Below are 15,568 nucleotides of genomic sequence, written 5' to 3' on the forward strand. Positions count from 1 at the left end.
TGTTATGGAGTTAGTGTGAGGATGAAGGGAACAAAATGTGGCAAATGTCTAGGAGGTCCCCCGGCACAGCGCCCACAGTGAGGACTTAATAAGTGGGAGCTGTGACCGAGCCTCCTCGGCAAGGTCGGCTGACTGGGCTCCGGGCTCCGAAGGACTAACTAGCTTTGCGGGCCCCACTCTCCAAGGTAGCCAGAAAGCTCTGTGAGGCCGGGGCCGCCTCAGGAACGCAGGCGAGACCTGGGTGGTGGCGGGTGGGGTCGGGCGCGTTAGTTCACACCGAGCGGCACACTCCATGCTGCACCCCACGCCGGGGGCCACCTACTGCACTAGTCGCTCTCAGGGCGGTACAGGTACCGCATCATCAGGCTGTCCACCTCCTTCTTGCGTTTCTTCTCCTCCTTCCGAGACCGCCGGTGCTCCTGCCCGGCCTCCTCCCCTTCTGCAGCAGGGCCTTTCTTCACGCTTGAGCGGCTGTGGCCTGACACCGTAGAGCCACTGGATGTGGACTCGGACTCGGACTCTGTCTCTGCTCTCTTTCTTCTCGACTTAGACTTCTTCTTGCTCTTCCGAGAGCGCCCCTTCTTCCGCCGCTTGTGCTCCGAGGAATCCTCGGAGCTGGAGCTGGAGCTGGAGCTGGAGCTGGAGCTGGAGCGGCTCCGTCTCCTGCTCCGGCTCTTCCGGCCGCTGCGGGAGCGGGAGACGTCAGCGGCAGAGGCCGAGCGGCGGATGCTGGTGGCCCGCGCTGGGAGGTCCAGGCGGGCGCTGCGGGCACTTTGGATGCTCTTCCGGTCGTCCTCGTCGGAGTCAGGCTCCAGGCTGCTCCTCTGGAACGGGACGGGTTTGTAGCTCAAGACCTCATTGATGGCGGCTTCCAGGTCTGGGTCCAGGTAGGAGTGACGGCTGACCCGGCGGGCGCCGGAGCCGAGAGGCTCATCCGCGGCGGAGGGCGAGGCGCGGGGCCGCGGCGGCACCGAAAGGCTGCGGGCCAGCGACGGGTGGCTGTACTGGGAGTGGGCCTCGCTCGAGGCCACGCTCGCTCCGTCATCCCACGCATCCAGGCAGCTCTGGCCCAAGGACAGGCGGGTATCAGGGCTGTCCCGGCCCAGGCCCGAGGCCCGGCTCAAGGAAGGACTGAGGGTCCTGGACAGGGTATCAAGGCGGGAGGTGCTGCGCCGGGAACTGGGGGAGCCTGAGAGCGAGAAGCTCATGGAGGAGCGGGCCCGGTCCTCACCGGAGCCGCGCCGTGTGGCCGACGAGGCCCGGCTGGTGGGGGCAGAGACGGTGGAGGCCCGGTCGAAGTCGGAGCCCCACCGCTTCTCCAGCGCCCGGCCCACGCGGGCCTCTGAGAAGGTGGAGCCGCATTCATCTGGCTCTTCCCTGGGGCCCGTGTGGGTCTTCCTGGGGGGCCTTTCTGGGGAGGCTGCCCGCTCACTCAGGGTGGTGAAGAGCGAGTCCTGGTCCCCGGTGCCCCCGATGGAGTCCTTCAGGGTGAGCCGTTTCCGGTAGCTCAGGGAGCTCAGCGCAGAGGCCGGCCTCTCCTCCACCCCCTTGCCCTCCTTCCCAGCAGTATTGAGGGCCATTCTAGGGGAAGGAGAGGAGGTCAGGAAGAGAGAATCGGTAGTGGATTAGAGGCAGCCCAGAGAGAATGGGGGGGGGGGGGGGGGGGGGGGAGGGAGGGGGAGAGAGAGAGAGAGAGAGAGAGAGAGGGAGAGAGGCAGACACCGGCATTAAACGCAGAGAATAAAGACACAGAGGGAGGGAGCAAAAGGAGCCAGCGGCAGCACCCTGGCAAAGTGGCAGCGAGAGCATCGGAGGAAATGAAGCAAAATAATTTGCGTCAGTGAAAATAGCTTCATGGAGAATGTCATGTAAATTAGACCATTGTTCTATTTCATCACTTTTCCCCCTCTAAAACGTTTAGTTCAATTTATTTCATTGTCAACTACCTGGAGCCTTGTGCCATGCCGTGGTGAACGGCGGCGGGGCGGGGAAGGCGGCATTATCTGCAATAACAAAATGTTGTTTGGCTGAATAAATTAAGCCAATTAGAGGGGGCCGCTAGGTGCTCATGGTGAGGGGCTGGACTTGGGAAGGGGCCTCAGGGGAGCTGGAGAAGGAGGGGGATTGCTTTTTTGAAGCAGCCTGCCGCCTGGGTCTGGGAGGGGTTAGAGAAGGGTGTGTGCCCTGGCGGGCATCGGGGTGGCTCTGAGCTGGGGAGAAAGCGGGAGGTGGAGGGAACCAGCGTCAAGGAGGCGTTGGGGCAGAGGACAGAGGCTCTTCCTCCCCGCTGCCACGCTGGCCGGGAAGTGAGGGACGAGGGACGTGGAGCCCTGGATTCCAGGGGTAGCTGTCTGTGTGATCAGAAGACTGTGGACTTGGCTGGACAGCAGGGAATGAGCTCCCCCAGTGGATGGGTGTGAGCAGGAAGCAGGGGGGGAGGTGGTGAGGGGACACAGGGAAAAGATCAGAGGAGGGAAAGAGCGGGCGGGGAGAGACGGAAATGGAGCTCTGATGGGGAGAGTCAGGGCGCCAGCGTCTTTGCTGCTTCCCAGTAAGACGTCAGAGGCCCAAGGCAGCCCTGTCCAGGGCCTTCGGATCGAGGATCTCCTTATGCCACGCTCCAGTCCTGATTCCAGGGCCCAAACTTTCGGGGAGTTCAACCAACATTTGTCAAATGAGTAAGTGGGGATGAAGTTAAACCCACAGCAAACCAAAGCCCCCAGCCTGGTAGGAGAACACCGCTTGGGATAAACAAGGGTGCCACAGACCCTCACTAAGAAGATGCTGAGCATCCTGGCTCGTCGCACACGGTGGGGGCATGCCTGGGCCCCTCAGAGGCACGCCGGGCAAGAGATGCCGGTCGCAGGAGCCCTGGCCTCTTTGGGATCAAGGGTACCGCTCAGCTATCCCTGGGGCACGAGCTGGCTTCTCCCAGCTCAAGGCCGCACGCTCACCTGGAACTTTTCAAGCTGCCGTCGTCGGAAGCTGCCTTGGAAGGCCCCTTGTTTTTCGACAACCATGACTTGACCCCGTCGACCCGGTCCTCCAGCTCGGAGTCCACGTCTGAGTCTCCCTCACTGTGGGATGAGGAGCAAACAGGTAGGCAAGGCCAGGGGGAGGGAGTGATCACCCACTGCCCAGTGGGGAGCACTGGCATGGCGGCGGGTTTGTCTCAGGCAGGGTGGGATGTGGGGTGACATGCACATCAGTGAGTCAGGGAGGGGAATGGGAGAGGTTAGACGGGGCACACCATTCACAAGGACCCTGCCCCACTCAGCAGGCCACACTGTAGGACGGCCACCAGGAAGACCCGAGGGGCACGGAGGCACCTCCTGTTCTACTTTCTGTGACAGGCTGCTATTCAGCCAAATAAATCCAATGGGGATGACAGGGAACCCATCCATTGGTCAGTTACAGCTAAATGGCTCTTGGTTAAGAAGAGAGGATTCATAGGCTCTATGGCCACTCCCGGAGGCCCGTTCTGTTTCTTGTCTGCGCACTCCCATAAATGTGGCTACGGCTGCTGCCCTTTTCTGTGCCTTCGCTCTGAGAGCTGGGCCGCTGGCCGTGGGTCAGAGAAGACAGGGCATTGTTAGGCCTTCGGGTTAGCTTGAACCAGAGGCCCCTCGGCTGATGGCTGCGCTGACTGAGCACCACAGGCCGGATCCCAGCCCCACCCTGTGGCTTCCCTGGCCCTTAAGAAACCAAGGAGGACAAGGAGGGGGCATCAGCACTTCCTGAGGTGCCGGCACAGCTTCGGGATTCAGACTGCATGCTGGAGATCCACTTGAGCCCCAAGAGTCCCAGACAACGGCTCTGTCTCCTCTCCCCTCCTCCCCAGCTCCTGCTCCCTAGTTCTGCTTTCTGGCCAAGCCGGTCTGAGCCTTCTCTACTGGCAGAAAAGTCCAAAGGAGTCAGATTCTGAGGCCGGAGTCATGGTGACTCCTTCCCAAAGCAGTGGGGGCTTAGAGACCGCTTCTGAGTGAGAATGCTTCTAGAATTCTGCAAAATGTCTGCTCACCACCTTCCCCTGCTATGGATATGCTAGGATTTCTCCTTGATATAAATTTCCTTTCATCTGTGTCAACAGGGGCGGCCCCATTCCTGAATTATGTTCTTGAATAAATAGCCACACAGGCGTGTGTGGGCGAGCATGTGTGTACACACACACACACACACACACACACACACCCCAGAAACCACCAGGTTCTGTTCTGGGGACCATGAGAGAGCATGATCCATTGAGAAGGGAACAAAGAGGCATATTTTATGGACTTCCGTCAAATACAGAATTATAACAAAGACGAGGCCGGCTGATGCCCTGGGTAAACAGGAGTTTAGCAGACAGCCCCAAAACCACTAATGCAAGCCTCGTGCCTGTCCGAGCCTGGCAGATTTACTATGGTGCACGGGGCCCACGGAACGCCAATACCACCTGATTTATACACCCGTGCAAAAAACCTCCTTCTCTAGCTTCAGAGCCTGTAATTTATCACCACCGTTCATAACCATATTGATTGCCTTTAGAAAGGAGGCGCTGTATGCATCGCAAAATCTATGTCTACATGTTAAAAGTGTTTCTGTATAAATCTCCCTTAATACCGCACTGTTTACTGCTTTCATTAAGGTTATGGCAATAACAACTGTATCTCTAAGTATATCGAAACATTATTTTTCTGCCCGCCTTAGCACACTCACTCGCTCACCCGCTCGATAACTTGGAGCCGGGGCCCAGAGCTGCCGAGGACGGAGCCACACTGCCTCTGCCATTGGCGAGACTGTGGCTAGGACTGCACACCCCAGTGCGCCTGCGTGAGTGCACACCGGGGCGTGTGCGTGTGTGTGCGCACGCGCGTGCGTGCACACGTGCCCATGCCTGGAAACGGTTTAGAATGTGATCTTAAATGCGCATTTTATCAGCCCTGAAGCCCCTGCAAGCTCAAGGATGGCAGGGCTGGAACACACAGGGGACAGACGGTCGTGGACCCAGAATACGAATTTCCCTCCTCACATTCAGAGCAGCAAACGGGTTGAGAAGCTGGCCCGGCTGCCCTCACCTTCCCCTTTGTCTCAAGCACATAGATGATGCTTAGGTTCTTTTTCTTAAATAATCAGGCCCGTAAACAAACTCCAGGGGCAGGCGGGCTCAGGGGGCAGTTGAAATTTTAAATGGTCGGAATTAAACCTCGAGTCAAATACAATTTATGTCCAGGCTCACGTGCTATTAGTTAACTGGGAGCCGAATCGCGGGGGAACAAACAAACGGAGACAGAACGGCGGGGGATATTAATTGTGTGTGACAACCGGGCTCCAGCGGCCCTCTATCACTGTTACACACTATTACATTTATCATTAGCTCTCACGGAGTCCTTTGCGCTGCCGCCAGCCCATCCTGGCCAGGGGAGGAGGCCTGCCAGGCAAGAGGGAGTAGGGGGAGGAAATCCAATGCCACGCTAAAAAAACAACCTCCAAACAAACAGCCCTGACGAACTTGACCGGGGATCAGTCTGATCCGCCCGAAGGCCTGCGCATCTCACCCCCGCCGTCCAGCTCCCACCCAGAAAGGAGGAATGGAGGACAGGGTGGATATACTGGGCTCCCTGCCACCTCCCAGCGCAAATGCCTGGGGCCTCCCTGTGCCCGAGGCGCCCGCAAGGAGTAAAGTAAACACATCTGGCTGCGTTCCCTCCCCCTGCCACGGCGGAGTGCCCGTGATTAACTGCCTGGATGCCTTCTCCCAAGGAGTAACTGCTAGATGCCCCTGACCTTGTACCTTTGTCTGCCACAAGTAGGTGGTTGGGCCTTTCCAAATGAAACATACCCGCTTCTTTTGGGCAGCTCAGGCTCCAAAGGAGCCCCAGGATATGGAAAAACCCAGCCCAAACAGACTTCTCCCTGGAGAAATAGGCCAGGAGGCTTGGTTTCGGAGGAAGGAGAGGGCTGATGCTCAGGAAGGCAGACTGGGCATCACCGAATGAGGCTGAGCTCTCTTTTCTGACGGGGCCCCCATCCTGCGCACCAAGGGCACGAGGGCCTGCCTGCACCTTCCCGGGGCAGCGTGCCTCATCGCCTGCCCTCCACCTCGGATGCAGGGCCCAGCCCCTCGCCCTGCCTCCCCTTCGGACAGAGTCAGCGGTGTTAGCGTGAGACTAGCTTGGAAAGTGTGCGAGAGGCTGTGTCCGCGTGCTGCATGCAGTGGGGACCCTGGGGGGAAGCCAGTGTTAGGGGCAGTTAGACACCACAGAGGGAGAGGCAGAGAGCGCCTGCGCTCCAGTCCTCACGGTTTATTCTTTCTTTTCTGATACTTTGTCACCATGTCCTGCAAACTAGAAACAGAAAGAAAATGGTGGGCATGGGGGACAGAAGAAGAAGAAGATTGAAAAACCAGTGGGCAAACCAAGGTGGACCTCTCAGCCAAGGGGGACGTCCCTGGCAAGAGATGGCTCTGATTGGCTGAGACCAGCTGGGGGCTGGGTGAGGGACAGCGTGTCCTCAGAGGGAGGTCTAGGCCACTCTGGGGCACTTCTTCTCTGCCCCCAAGGAGCAGGCTCCCCATGTGGGCCCAACCTACTTGCAGGATGGGACAGCAGTGCTCAAGCGGGAAGGGGGCAGGTCTGGGGATGAGGGTGGGGTCTGCCCAAGGCAGCCTTTGGGGCTTCTCCAGGGCCTGACCCTCCCCCCCCCCCCCAATGGCCGGTCTACCTGCCTTGTGACTTCCTCCTCAGCCTAGGACTATAAATCTCTCTCTCCTAAACCATTCCCTGGGTGGGTTTTACGAGAGAAAATCTCTGGCATGGTAACAAGGCACCATGGGCCTTAAATCTCTGCTTTCCCCAGAGTAGGGCAGGCACCATCGGAAATGCAGCTAAACAGGGGAATAACTCATTGTGAACAGGCAGAGCTGCAGAGCCAGGTTCCCGGGAGGCCCAAGGAGGAAGGATAGGGAAGAAGAGGGAGGGCATCTCACCCAGGCAGCACCGGCCCTGCCCTCAATCATGACAGGACAGGGTCCATGCCGGGGTCTGGCGACCGGGGAAAGGGGGGCTGGTGGCTCAGGGGCAGGGAGACAGAGACTGCCGCCGTTCTACCTCATGGCCTGCTCCCGGGGTGGTCAGAGGGCCTCAGCGCGGGCCGCCGCTGCCACGGAGGCCCCCTCACCTGGTGATGAGGTCCTCATTCTCGTCGCTCTCCATCTCATCCTCGATGGCAGCCTGCAGGTCCCCAATGCGCTTGAATGCCAGCTTGAGATCGGCCTGCAGGCTCTGGTTAGCAGCCTCCAGGCTCTCCAGATCCATCTCCTAGGAGGGAGAGTGGGTGGTTGACCTCACAGGAGGGCCAGTCTCTCACTCGGCTGCTCACGAAGCCCGCTCCAATTCCCTCCCAGCGGGGCAGGAGGCCCCTGCGAGCCTTGGCCAGCCTGAGGGAGGCCTGGGCACCACCCCTCGGCCTCTGGCCTGGCTTCCGCACCTGTTCCTCTTCCTTGCGACAATCTACACTTCCGGTTTCTTTGTGGCCGACCCCCACCCCCCGCCTAGGGGAGGTGTGCACCCAGTGGCTACCCAGAGCCCTGCCTGCTCGGGGCCCTGTGGGTTGGGCCACGTTACCAGTTCGTGCTTCTTGCGGCTCGCCTCGGCCTCCTTCCTGGCCAGCTCGCCCATCTCCTCCTTGGTGTCCCGCAGCTGCCGCTGGAGCCTCTTGTTCTGCTCCTTCTCCCGGTTCTCGGCTGCGGCGCGCTGATCCCGCTCCTCGGTCAGCTTTTCCATGTTCTCTTTGAGCCGGCTGGCCAGGCTCTGGACAGGGGGGTGGGGAAGAGAGGCCCACCAGCTAGTCAGAGACAGGGGTGCAGCTTGCACGGGACTCCAGAGTCAGGAGGTCTGGGGTCCGGCTCTGGCACCACCACTCATGGCTAGGTCTGCTAGGTGGGCAAGAATTAAAGCCTTCTGAAGAGGCTTCCTTTATCTTTTTAAAAATTAATTAATTAATTAATTAATTAAGAGAGAAAGTAGGGAAGGAGCCAAAAGAAAGAGAGACAGAATCCCTAGCAGGTTCCGCACTGTCAGCTCAGAGCCCAACATGGGGCTGGATCCCACGAATCGTGAGATAACCTGAGCCGAAGTTGGATGCTTAACTGACTAAGCCACTGAGGTATGCCTCCCGCCCCTCCCCTGCCCCGGGTCTTTTCAAGATTAAATAAGGTAAAGTATGTGAAGGGACTGGGGACGTAAAAGGTGCTATCATCATCATCATCATCATCATGACCAATGTCAGAGGAGCCCTCCGGCTACAGCCTGGGCCTGTCCACACTGACCATGTGTGGGGCCTCCGCAGTCAGCAGGGCTTCCCCTCAGAGACTCTGAACCCAGCAGCTCCAAAAACTAGATCCTGTGCTTGGAGGTAAATGGTTTATCGAGAGTTCCTGGATTAGGAGACTAAAGAGTCATCAGATTCTAAGCACAAAGCCATCCCTCTAAGCCTGATGAATCTCTTCCTCCAGAAACTTGAATACACCGTTCCCTCCCGGGCCATAGGATGTTGCGCAAGGAATGGCCTGGAAGTTGCCGCAGAGTATGAGGGAAGAACCTTCTCCTCCTTCTGGTTCTACTGCTGACTGGCCGTGGGGCCTCCACCTCTGGGCCCCCAGCCTCTGTGTCTCTACAATAACAGCACTAGACTATATGACTTCTAATTTTTTCAAAGTGTTTATTTGTTTTTGAGAGAGGGAGAGAGAGAGAGAGACAGCGTGAGAGCGAGCAGGGGAGGGGCAGAAGAGAGGGAGACACAAAACCGGAAGCTGACTCCAGGCTCTGAGCTGTCAGCACAGAGCCTGACGCAGGGCTCGAACCCATGAACTGTGAGATCATGACCCGAGCCAAAGTCGGACGCTTAACTGACTGAGCCACCCAGGCGCCCCTAGACTATGTGATTCCTAAAGGCCTTTTGTGTTTAACATTCTGTGTGTCTAAACTACAAGACTGCCTTTCTGAGCAGAAGGGAAACAGAGAGAGAGCTGAGGAAAGGGGCTGAGGAGACAAGTACACAGATCTGCCCCAGAGCCACTGGATGGCTTCTTCTGCTCCTTGATAGCTTTGTGGCCTTAGGCAACCTACTTAGCCCTTCCTGTATGCAAAATGGGGGTCAAAATATTACCAACTGTCCTGAGGTTGGGGTGTGTGGAAGAGGGACATTCCTGAGTCTCCCCTAACTCTCCCTAGCTCTCCTGAGGACCGTGACTTTGTCTTGGGAGCTTCGGCCATATTCCCTTCCCGGGTCAAGGGTACTAACGCCCTCTCAGTGCTCACTGCCAGCTCCGGAGTCACCCGTTTCCAGCCCTCCCCCGGTGCCCGCTTCACCGACTGAGGCGGCAGGGACGCTCCGCTGCACACACACCCATGAACACAGTTCTCACGGAGAACGGCGGGTGCTTCAACACGTCTACAAGCTGGAGCGGGAGGAGGAGAACTTAAAAATAGGGCAAGAGGAGTGTTCACCCGGAGACAAGTCTGCCTGATTCTTCCTACCTGCCCTACTGGGGAGGGTGGGGCTGGGCACGCTGGCTTCTGGAGCCCGGAGCAGAGAGGCCTGGATGCGGAGTGTGGAGGCTATTGGGGGGGGGGGGGGGGGGGGGAGTCACAAGGCAGGGCAGGAGAGGGGCGAACAGGAACACGACGGGGGCTGAAGGCAGGGACGAGGAGCAGAGGGACAGGAGGCATGGGATGGGGAGGAGGAGACAAGCAAAGGAAGGGGGCAGACATGGAGAGAAGCAGAGAGAGGAGAGAGAGCAGAGACCGGAAGGGTGGGAAGAAGTGAAGAAAAAAGGCAATAAAAAAAGGGAAGGGGGAGAGAGAGAGAGAGAGAGCAAGAGCGAACGCGGTGAGATGAGAGAACAGACTTCAGCCCTCACAGAAGTGGCGCCGTCCGCTGCATATTTATGACCCTGCCGGAGAGCGAGTGAGGGGACCGGCGGCGGCGGGGGGAGCTCATGGTGGAGGAAAATATGAAGACAAAAAGCTAAGCTGCTCTGGTCCCTTGGCAGAAAGCAAGCACGGAAGCAGAATGTAAAGCAGGCTGGCTCCACGGTGCCCAGAGAGCAGGCGGGGCGGGCGGGGGGGGGGGAAGGCCCCCGCCCCGTCAGCTGGCCTGGCAGCTTGGCAGGGGCCCCTGAGGAGCGTCGGCGGCCTGCCCGGCCTGCTGAGCATGCGTGGCTCCCGCCACGGGGGCAGCTCGGCCCTGCTCTGGCTGCGGACCCGGGCCCAGCGCGCACCCACCTCCAGCCGCTTCACTTGGGTCCTTTCGAACTCCAGGCGGGTCTCCAGCTCCCGGATCTTAGCTTCCTGCCTGCTCACCAGGGACTTGTCCACCATGGACTGCTCCAGGAACTCCACTTGGCTCTGGAGGGCTTGTAGCTGGGGGTGGGGGCAGGAGGAGAAGAGCTGAGCCCAGGAGGGAGGGGCAGAGGCTGGGCAAGATCACCATGGTGACCAGAGGGCAGGGGGAGGGAGGGAAGAAGGGAGGGAGGGATGCACTGGGGAGGTGGGAGGATGGGGCCCGAGCCAGAGGCATCCCCCACCTGGCCCACCGCTGGCACAGCTTTTGCCCTTTGGAGAGAAAGGAGAAAGCCAAGGACCAGAGAGGGAATAGAAATGTGAAATGAGGCAGTAGAAGCCAAAATGTCTACTATGGCGATATGGCTCCAAGCCTAGCCCTTTGCACGCGTCGATGCTGCTTTCTGGATTACTAATGACCTAGAGGAGAGCTTGCTATCCAGAGAGCTCGGGGCTTTGCCCCCACATACAGGGACCCTGCACCCTCTTTCTACCAAGGGAGAAAGCCCCCACCTGCTCCTGGTGCCCACCTTCTCCTGAAGCTCCTGCTTCTCCTTGTTGGCTTCTTCTAGCTGAGCCTGGAGATCATTCATCTGCGCCAAGTCCCGCGAGGCCTGGGAAAGGAGTATCCCCGTGAAGCAGGATCCCCGTGAACCAAGCCCCAGCCCCTAGCTCCGCACACCGGGTGCAGCCCTGCAGTCCCAAAGGGGGTGGCGTGCGGTGGGGGGAGGGAGGGTGGCTATGAAGAGGACCAGAGGGCCAGCGTCGGTCGTGCGGGGTGTGGTGCGGCACCTGAGCCACGGCTGCCTTGTGCTTCTTCATCAGCTCATTCATGTCCTCCTGGTCCTCTTCCAGCCGGCTCTGGATCTCATTCTTCTCACGTTGAAGGCGGCTCAGCTGCTCCTCCAGCTGGACGGAGGCAAGACCGATCAGAGGGCATCAGGCCTTGAGTGCCTGATGGCACCAGGTGGCAAATCTGAACTCCCCCACGCCGCCTCCAACAGGAAGGGGGGTGATGACGGGCCCGGTCCGTGCCCCAGAGCAGGGTCCGGACCCGTGGTGCTCGGGGAGCTGAGTGAAAGGCTGTCTTTGCAGCTTAGACAGACCCTGGGCTAAATGACAGCTGCTTTCTGGCAGCTCTTTGAAGGCTAATGAGAAGGCAGAAAAGGTCTGCCCAGAACAAATGACCCATCATCCTGGCACCAGCAATCCAGGCCCTAACCTGAATGTACTCTGCCCCCTTCAGGCCTCACGCAAGGACCCCTGGAGTCTGTGAGGCTCTCCTGCCTTGGATTCTCATATCCCCTGGGATGGCCTGCTCCCAGGCTATCCAGCCCCTACAGCCGGTCCACTCCTGGGGGTGGGAGGGGAGCAGACAGCCAACAGCAGCTTCAGGAAATGAATGAATCTATTAGCCTGTAATTCCAAACCAAAATGACTGCGTTGGCTCCTTCTCTGCCCCATCCATCTTGTTACCGGGCTGTGGGGAGCTGGGGAAGCCTCCGCCAAGAAATTTATTAACTCGGATTTAAATAAAATGGTAATTTTATAACAGCCTTTTTTAACACAATTAAAGAATTTGAATTACTCACCTGAAAACTGCTGAGGAGCACAAATGTCACAGGGATAAATCAGGCCCGAGAGATTGGCATCTCACGGCACATGGGTGACCAGCTGGGGGGCCGCGGAACCCAGAGCCCAGCCCAGCCTCCCCGCCGCCCCATTCCCTGCCCAAGGAGGTACCGGTGGCCGCATCCCGGTAATGAATTCCCGGCCGATGGATGGGCCGTGGGAGAGGTAGGGAATTAAAAAGGAAGCATTAAATAAGAGCTCTAATTAGCTGCCGCTTGGGCTTGTCAGTGGGCTGGCCAGGGGAAGGGGAGGGAAACGGAGCCATCCCATCCTCTTATCGGTGCTTCCGCTAATCTCGAGGTACCTGTTTACATCCCTCAGCCACATTAGCTGCCTTTATTTATGGTGTCGGGGCCTGCGGCCAAGCTCCCACAGGCAGGTGGTTAAACAAGGAGATGGGCCCTTGCTGGCTCCCTCTTCCCCCTCGTCCCCCTCCCGGGCCTCTGCTCTGAGTGCCGAGAGGCGAAGGAGGGGAGGCCCCCTCTCCCTGCAGAAGGCCCTGGCGTGAAGGGAGTGGGCTGGGGCAGGGCCCCTGTCTGGGGGCGGGAAGGGAGCCACAGTTACAGCTCCCTTCTCCTTCGGTCCCCCCACCCCAGCCTGGCCTGCACACGCCAGTTCCTCACCGCGGTCTTGGCTTTGGCGATGTCATCAATCTGCAGGTGCAGGTCTTCGATCTCCACCTCCATTGCTTTCCGCGCTTTCACGGCCGCCGCACAGGTGAACTCAGACTCCTCCAGCTGGACACAGAGCCGCCCCAGCCCCAGGGAGAGACGTCAGCCACTCCCTGGGAGCAGGAGGGCTGTACAGGGTGCCCATGAGGGAGAAGGAGCCCAGGCGCTCTGTTTGCTTCGGACCCCAGGGCTGTGGCGTGCCGTGGTGCACGCACAGCCATCTCCTGTGGCGGGGGTGGGGGGGGGTGCGGGGCCGTCCTCACCATCCTGGGGCTTGGTGGTCACGCTGTATGGCATACACAGATCCTAGGAGCCTGGCCGCTACCAGTGGCTTCTCCCCATTCCCTGTTACCTTCCTTCTCAAGGACTCAAGAATCCCTGAGAGGAGCAGCAGCGGGAGAAAGAACTCGCCCCTTGGAGCTGCGAACTTCCTCTCTGTAAAGGTACCTGGTTCTTCAGCTGGGCAATCTCCCTCTTGCTGGGTGCGTTGTTCTTCAGGTGGTCCAGCATGATCTGGGCATCCGCCAGCAGGGCCTTGGTGCGCTTCAGGTCTTTCCGGAGCCGCTTCTCTGACTCCAGGTCCCGCTGGTTCACCTGGGTGGACACCGGAAGCCGGGGCTCTGGGCTCCACCTCAGAGCCTCTTCCTGCCTTCCCCAAGCCCCTGGTGCACTCCTGCCCTCATTCTCGGAGTCCCCTTAACAAGCAACAACGGAGGAAGTGCCAGGGCCGTGCCAGCCGGTGAGAAGAGCCTGGGGGTGCAGTGTATGGTGACGACCCCAGTTCTACACGCGATGACGGTGGGCTTCACAGAGCCCGGTCCCCCTCCCCACTCCCGGTTTTGTATCCCTGAGATGGCCTCTCTAAGGCAGGACGGGGCAGGCCGTTGGCCGGGCCGCCAGCAGGCCGCACTTACCTGGTCACTGAGTGTGGCAAGCTTGCTCTCCAGCTCCCGCTTCTCTCGAAGCACCTTCTGCTTGTCCTCATACTCCTCCTCAAGCTGCGCTTCCATTTGTTTCAACTGCAGGGCCGGGGACAGAGGCCCGTCGGGCTCTTCAGTGTCTGCTGCCAGCCAGTCCCCTTCCCCTCTGCATCCCCCCCACCCTTAGGAAAACTGTGGGGTGGGCTGAGCACGGATGACCCCAAGGGGTCAGACCCCGAATTCAAAGTTCGTAGAGTTTCAGAGCAGCCTGGGAGGGAGAGGAGGGATGGAGGGCCATGCACAGCAGCCCCACGCAGAGCGGGAGGCCTCGTTCCGGAGTGGGCAGGCCCTGCTGGGCCAGGCTAGCTGACTGCACAGAGGGGTACAGAGTGGGCTGTTGCTTGGCACAGAAAGCGGGGAACATTTGTTCCTCAAAGGACTGAGGACCATCTATCGACCCTGAGGGCACACATCCCAGCCAATGTCATGGTCTGCAGCAGAGGTTCGGGTCCAGAATGGCAATGGATGACTAAGTGGCTAAGGTATAAAAACAGAAAACCCCTTACATTTTTTAAAATGTTTATTTATTTATTTATTGAGAGAGAGAGAGAGCGAGAGTAAGCCAGAGAGCACACATGCAAGTGAGTGGTGGAGGAGCAGAGACAGAGAGACAGAGAATCGCAATCAGGCTCTGCACTGTTGGTGGAAAGCCCAATTTGGAGCTCGATCCCATGAACCGTGAGACCGTGACCTGAGCCAAAACCAAGAGTTGGATGCTCAACTGACTGAGCTATTCCGATGCCCCAAAAACCCCTTCCTTTAAGGAAGTGGTGGGGGAACCAGGGCTTGTAGCAGACAGGTTACGTGCCCGTTACCTTACCTTCTTCTGACATGACTGCCGGGCCTCCTCCACCTCCTCATCCCGACTTTCCACCTCCTTGGAATGGGTCTGTCTCATCCGCTCCATCTCCATCTCTAGGCGTAGCTTGGCCTGGGGGCGGTTGGGAGTAGGGACCAGGTTCCTTTCCCAGCAGCACCCTGACCCCTGTGATGGGCAGCCCTCTCTGGGTTAGCTGGGGGGATGCCGGCGCCTCCCTCGGCCAAACCCTGCAGCACCTGCTCCAACATCTGGATGGTCCCCGCCTGCTCATCCAGCTCCTCTTCCTGATCCTTGACCTTGGCCTCCAGGTCCCGGAGCTGTTTCTTGACCTTGGCCAGAGAGGCCTCATCCTTAGACTCTTGGGAAGAAATGTCCTGGAGCTCAGCCTCCAGGGAGACGACCTTCTGGGTAAATCCCGCAATGTCCATGTCTTTTTCCTGGAGCAAAAGAGAAGGTGACGCTGGCCCAGGACGGCCGGCGCCTGTGACGTGGGGGTCGGGCGTGGATGGCGGGTGGCCCACGCACCTCCAGTTGCTGCTTCAGGCTGAAAGCTTCGGCGAGGAGCGCATCCTTCTCTCGCTGCAGCTTCTCCCGCTGCAGCTTCTCCCTCTGGGTCTCCTCGTGCGCCTGCGACAGCTCGCTGTCAAACCTGTGAGGGAGCGTGCATGGCCAAGGTGTCTCCACCTGAGCAGGGAAGCATCTAGATCTCCAGCACCCGCCAGAGGCCACCAGGAAGCAGGACCACGATGGGACAGGGTGCAAGCGGAGGTGGACTCGCACAGCCCGAAAGCAGGGGTTGGGACAGGGGTGAAGCAACATCCAGGATACAGGTCAGGCCACCTCGCCCTAATGAGCAGCCTGGTCTGGGATGGGGGCATTTTGCTGAGCCGGTCTAAGGGGCCCTTGTTTTAGGGGGGCCTAGGAAGGACCCACAGACTGTTTCCGGGGAAGAGGTGGACAGACTCTGCTTAGTGGTGGTCTTGACCTTTTCCTTTTCAATAGATCAAAGAATGAGGGGGGCCAGGCGGGCACTGGAATGGGCAGAAATGGACGTCCTGCCTCATCTCACTCGCTTTCCACAGTTCAGCTCGGCAACTCTAGCAACTGGCTCCAGCCCCCACCCGTGGGTGCCAGCCTCTGGCC

The 15,568-nt window shown here is 59.1% G+C and overlaps 1 protein-coding gene across 2 annotated transcripts in view; it reads right to left on the bottom strand.

Annotated features, from left to right (window-relative positions):
* Nucleotides 1–15,568, bottom strand: part of MYO18A (myosin XVIIIA) — a 97,395-nt gene that overhangs the window by 5,451 nt on the left and 76,376 nt on the right. Inside the window, exons 30-42 of one of the 2 annotated variants that reach the window (XM_039251612.1) lie at nt 14,951–15,074; nt 14,662–14,862; nt 14,426–14,536; nt 13,540–13,644; nt 13,073–13,219; nt 12,578–12,691; nt 11,115–11,231; nt 10,853–10,936; nt 10,266–10,403; nt 7,605–7,790; nt 7,159–7,298; nt 6,282–6,326; nt 2,955–3,077 (exon numbers count right to left, since the gene is read on the bottom strand). In XM_039251612.1, coding sequence (XP_039107543.1) covers nt 2,955–3,077; nt 6,282–6,326; nt 7,159–7,298; nt 7,605–7,790; nt 10,266–10,403; nt 10,853–10,936; nt 11,115–11,231; nt 12,578–12,691; nt 13,073–13,219; nt 13,540–13,644; nt 14,426–14,536; nt 14,662–14,862; nt 14,951–15,074 — 1,635 coding nt within the window. The remainder of the gene's footprint in view (nt 1–2,954; nt 3,078–6,281; nt 6,327–7,158; nt 7,299–7,604; nt 7,791–10,265; nt 10,404–10,852; nt 10,937–11,114; nt 11,232–12,577; nt 12,692–13,072; nt 13,220–13,539; nt 13,645–14,425; nt 14,537–14,661; nt 14,863–14,950; nt 15,075–15,568) is intronic. The other variant, XM_039251620.1, reaches the window with a different exon arrangement.

Source organism: Hyaena hyaena, unplaced genomic scaffold (genome assembly GCF_003009895.1).
Source record: "Hyaena hyaena isolate Hyena2069 unplaced genomic scaffold, ASM300989v1 scaffold_10, whole genome shotgun sequence".
Taxonomy (NCBI): Eukaryota; Metazoa; Chordata; class Mammalia; order Carnivora; family Hyaenidae; genus Hyaena; species Hyaena hyaena.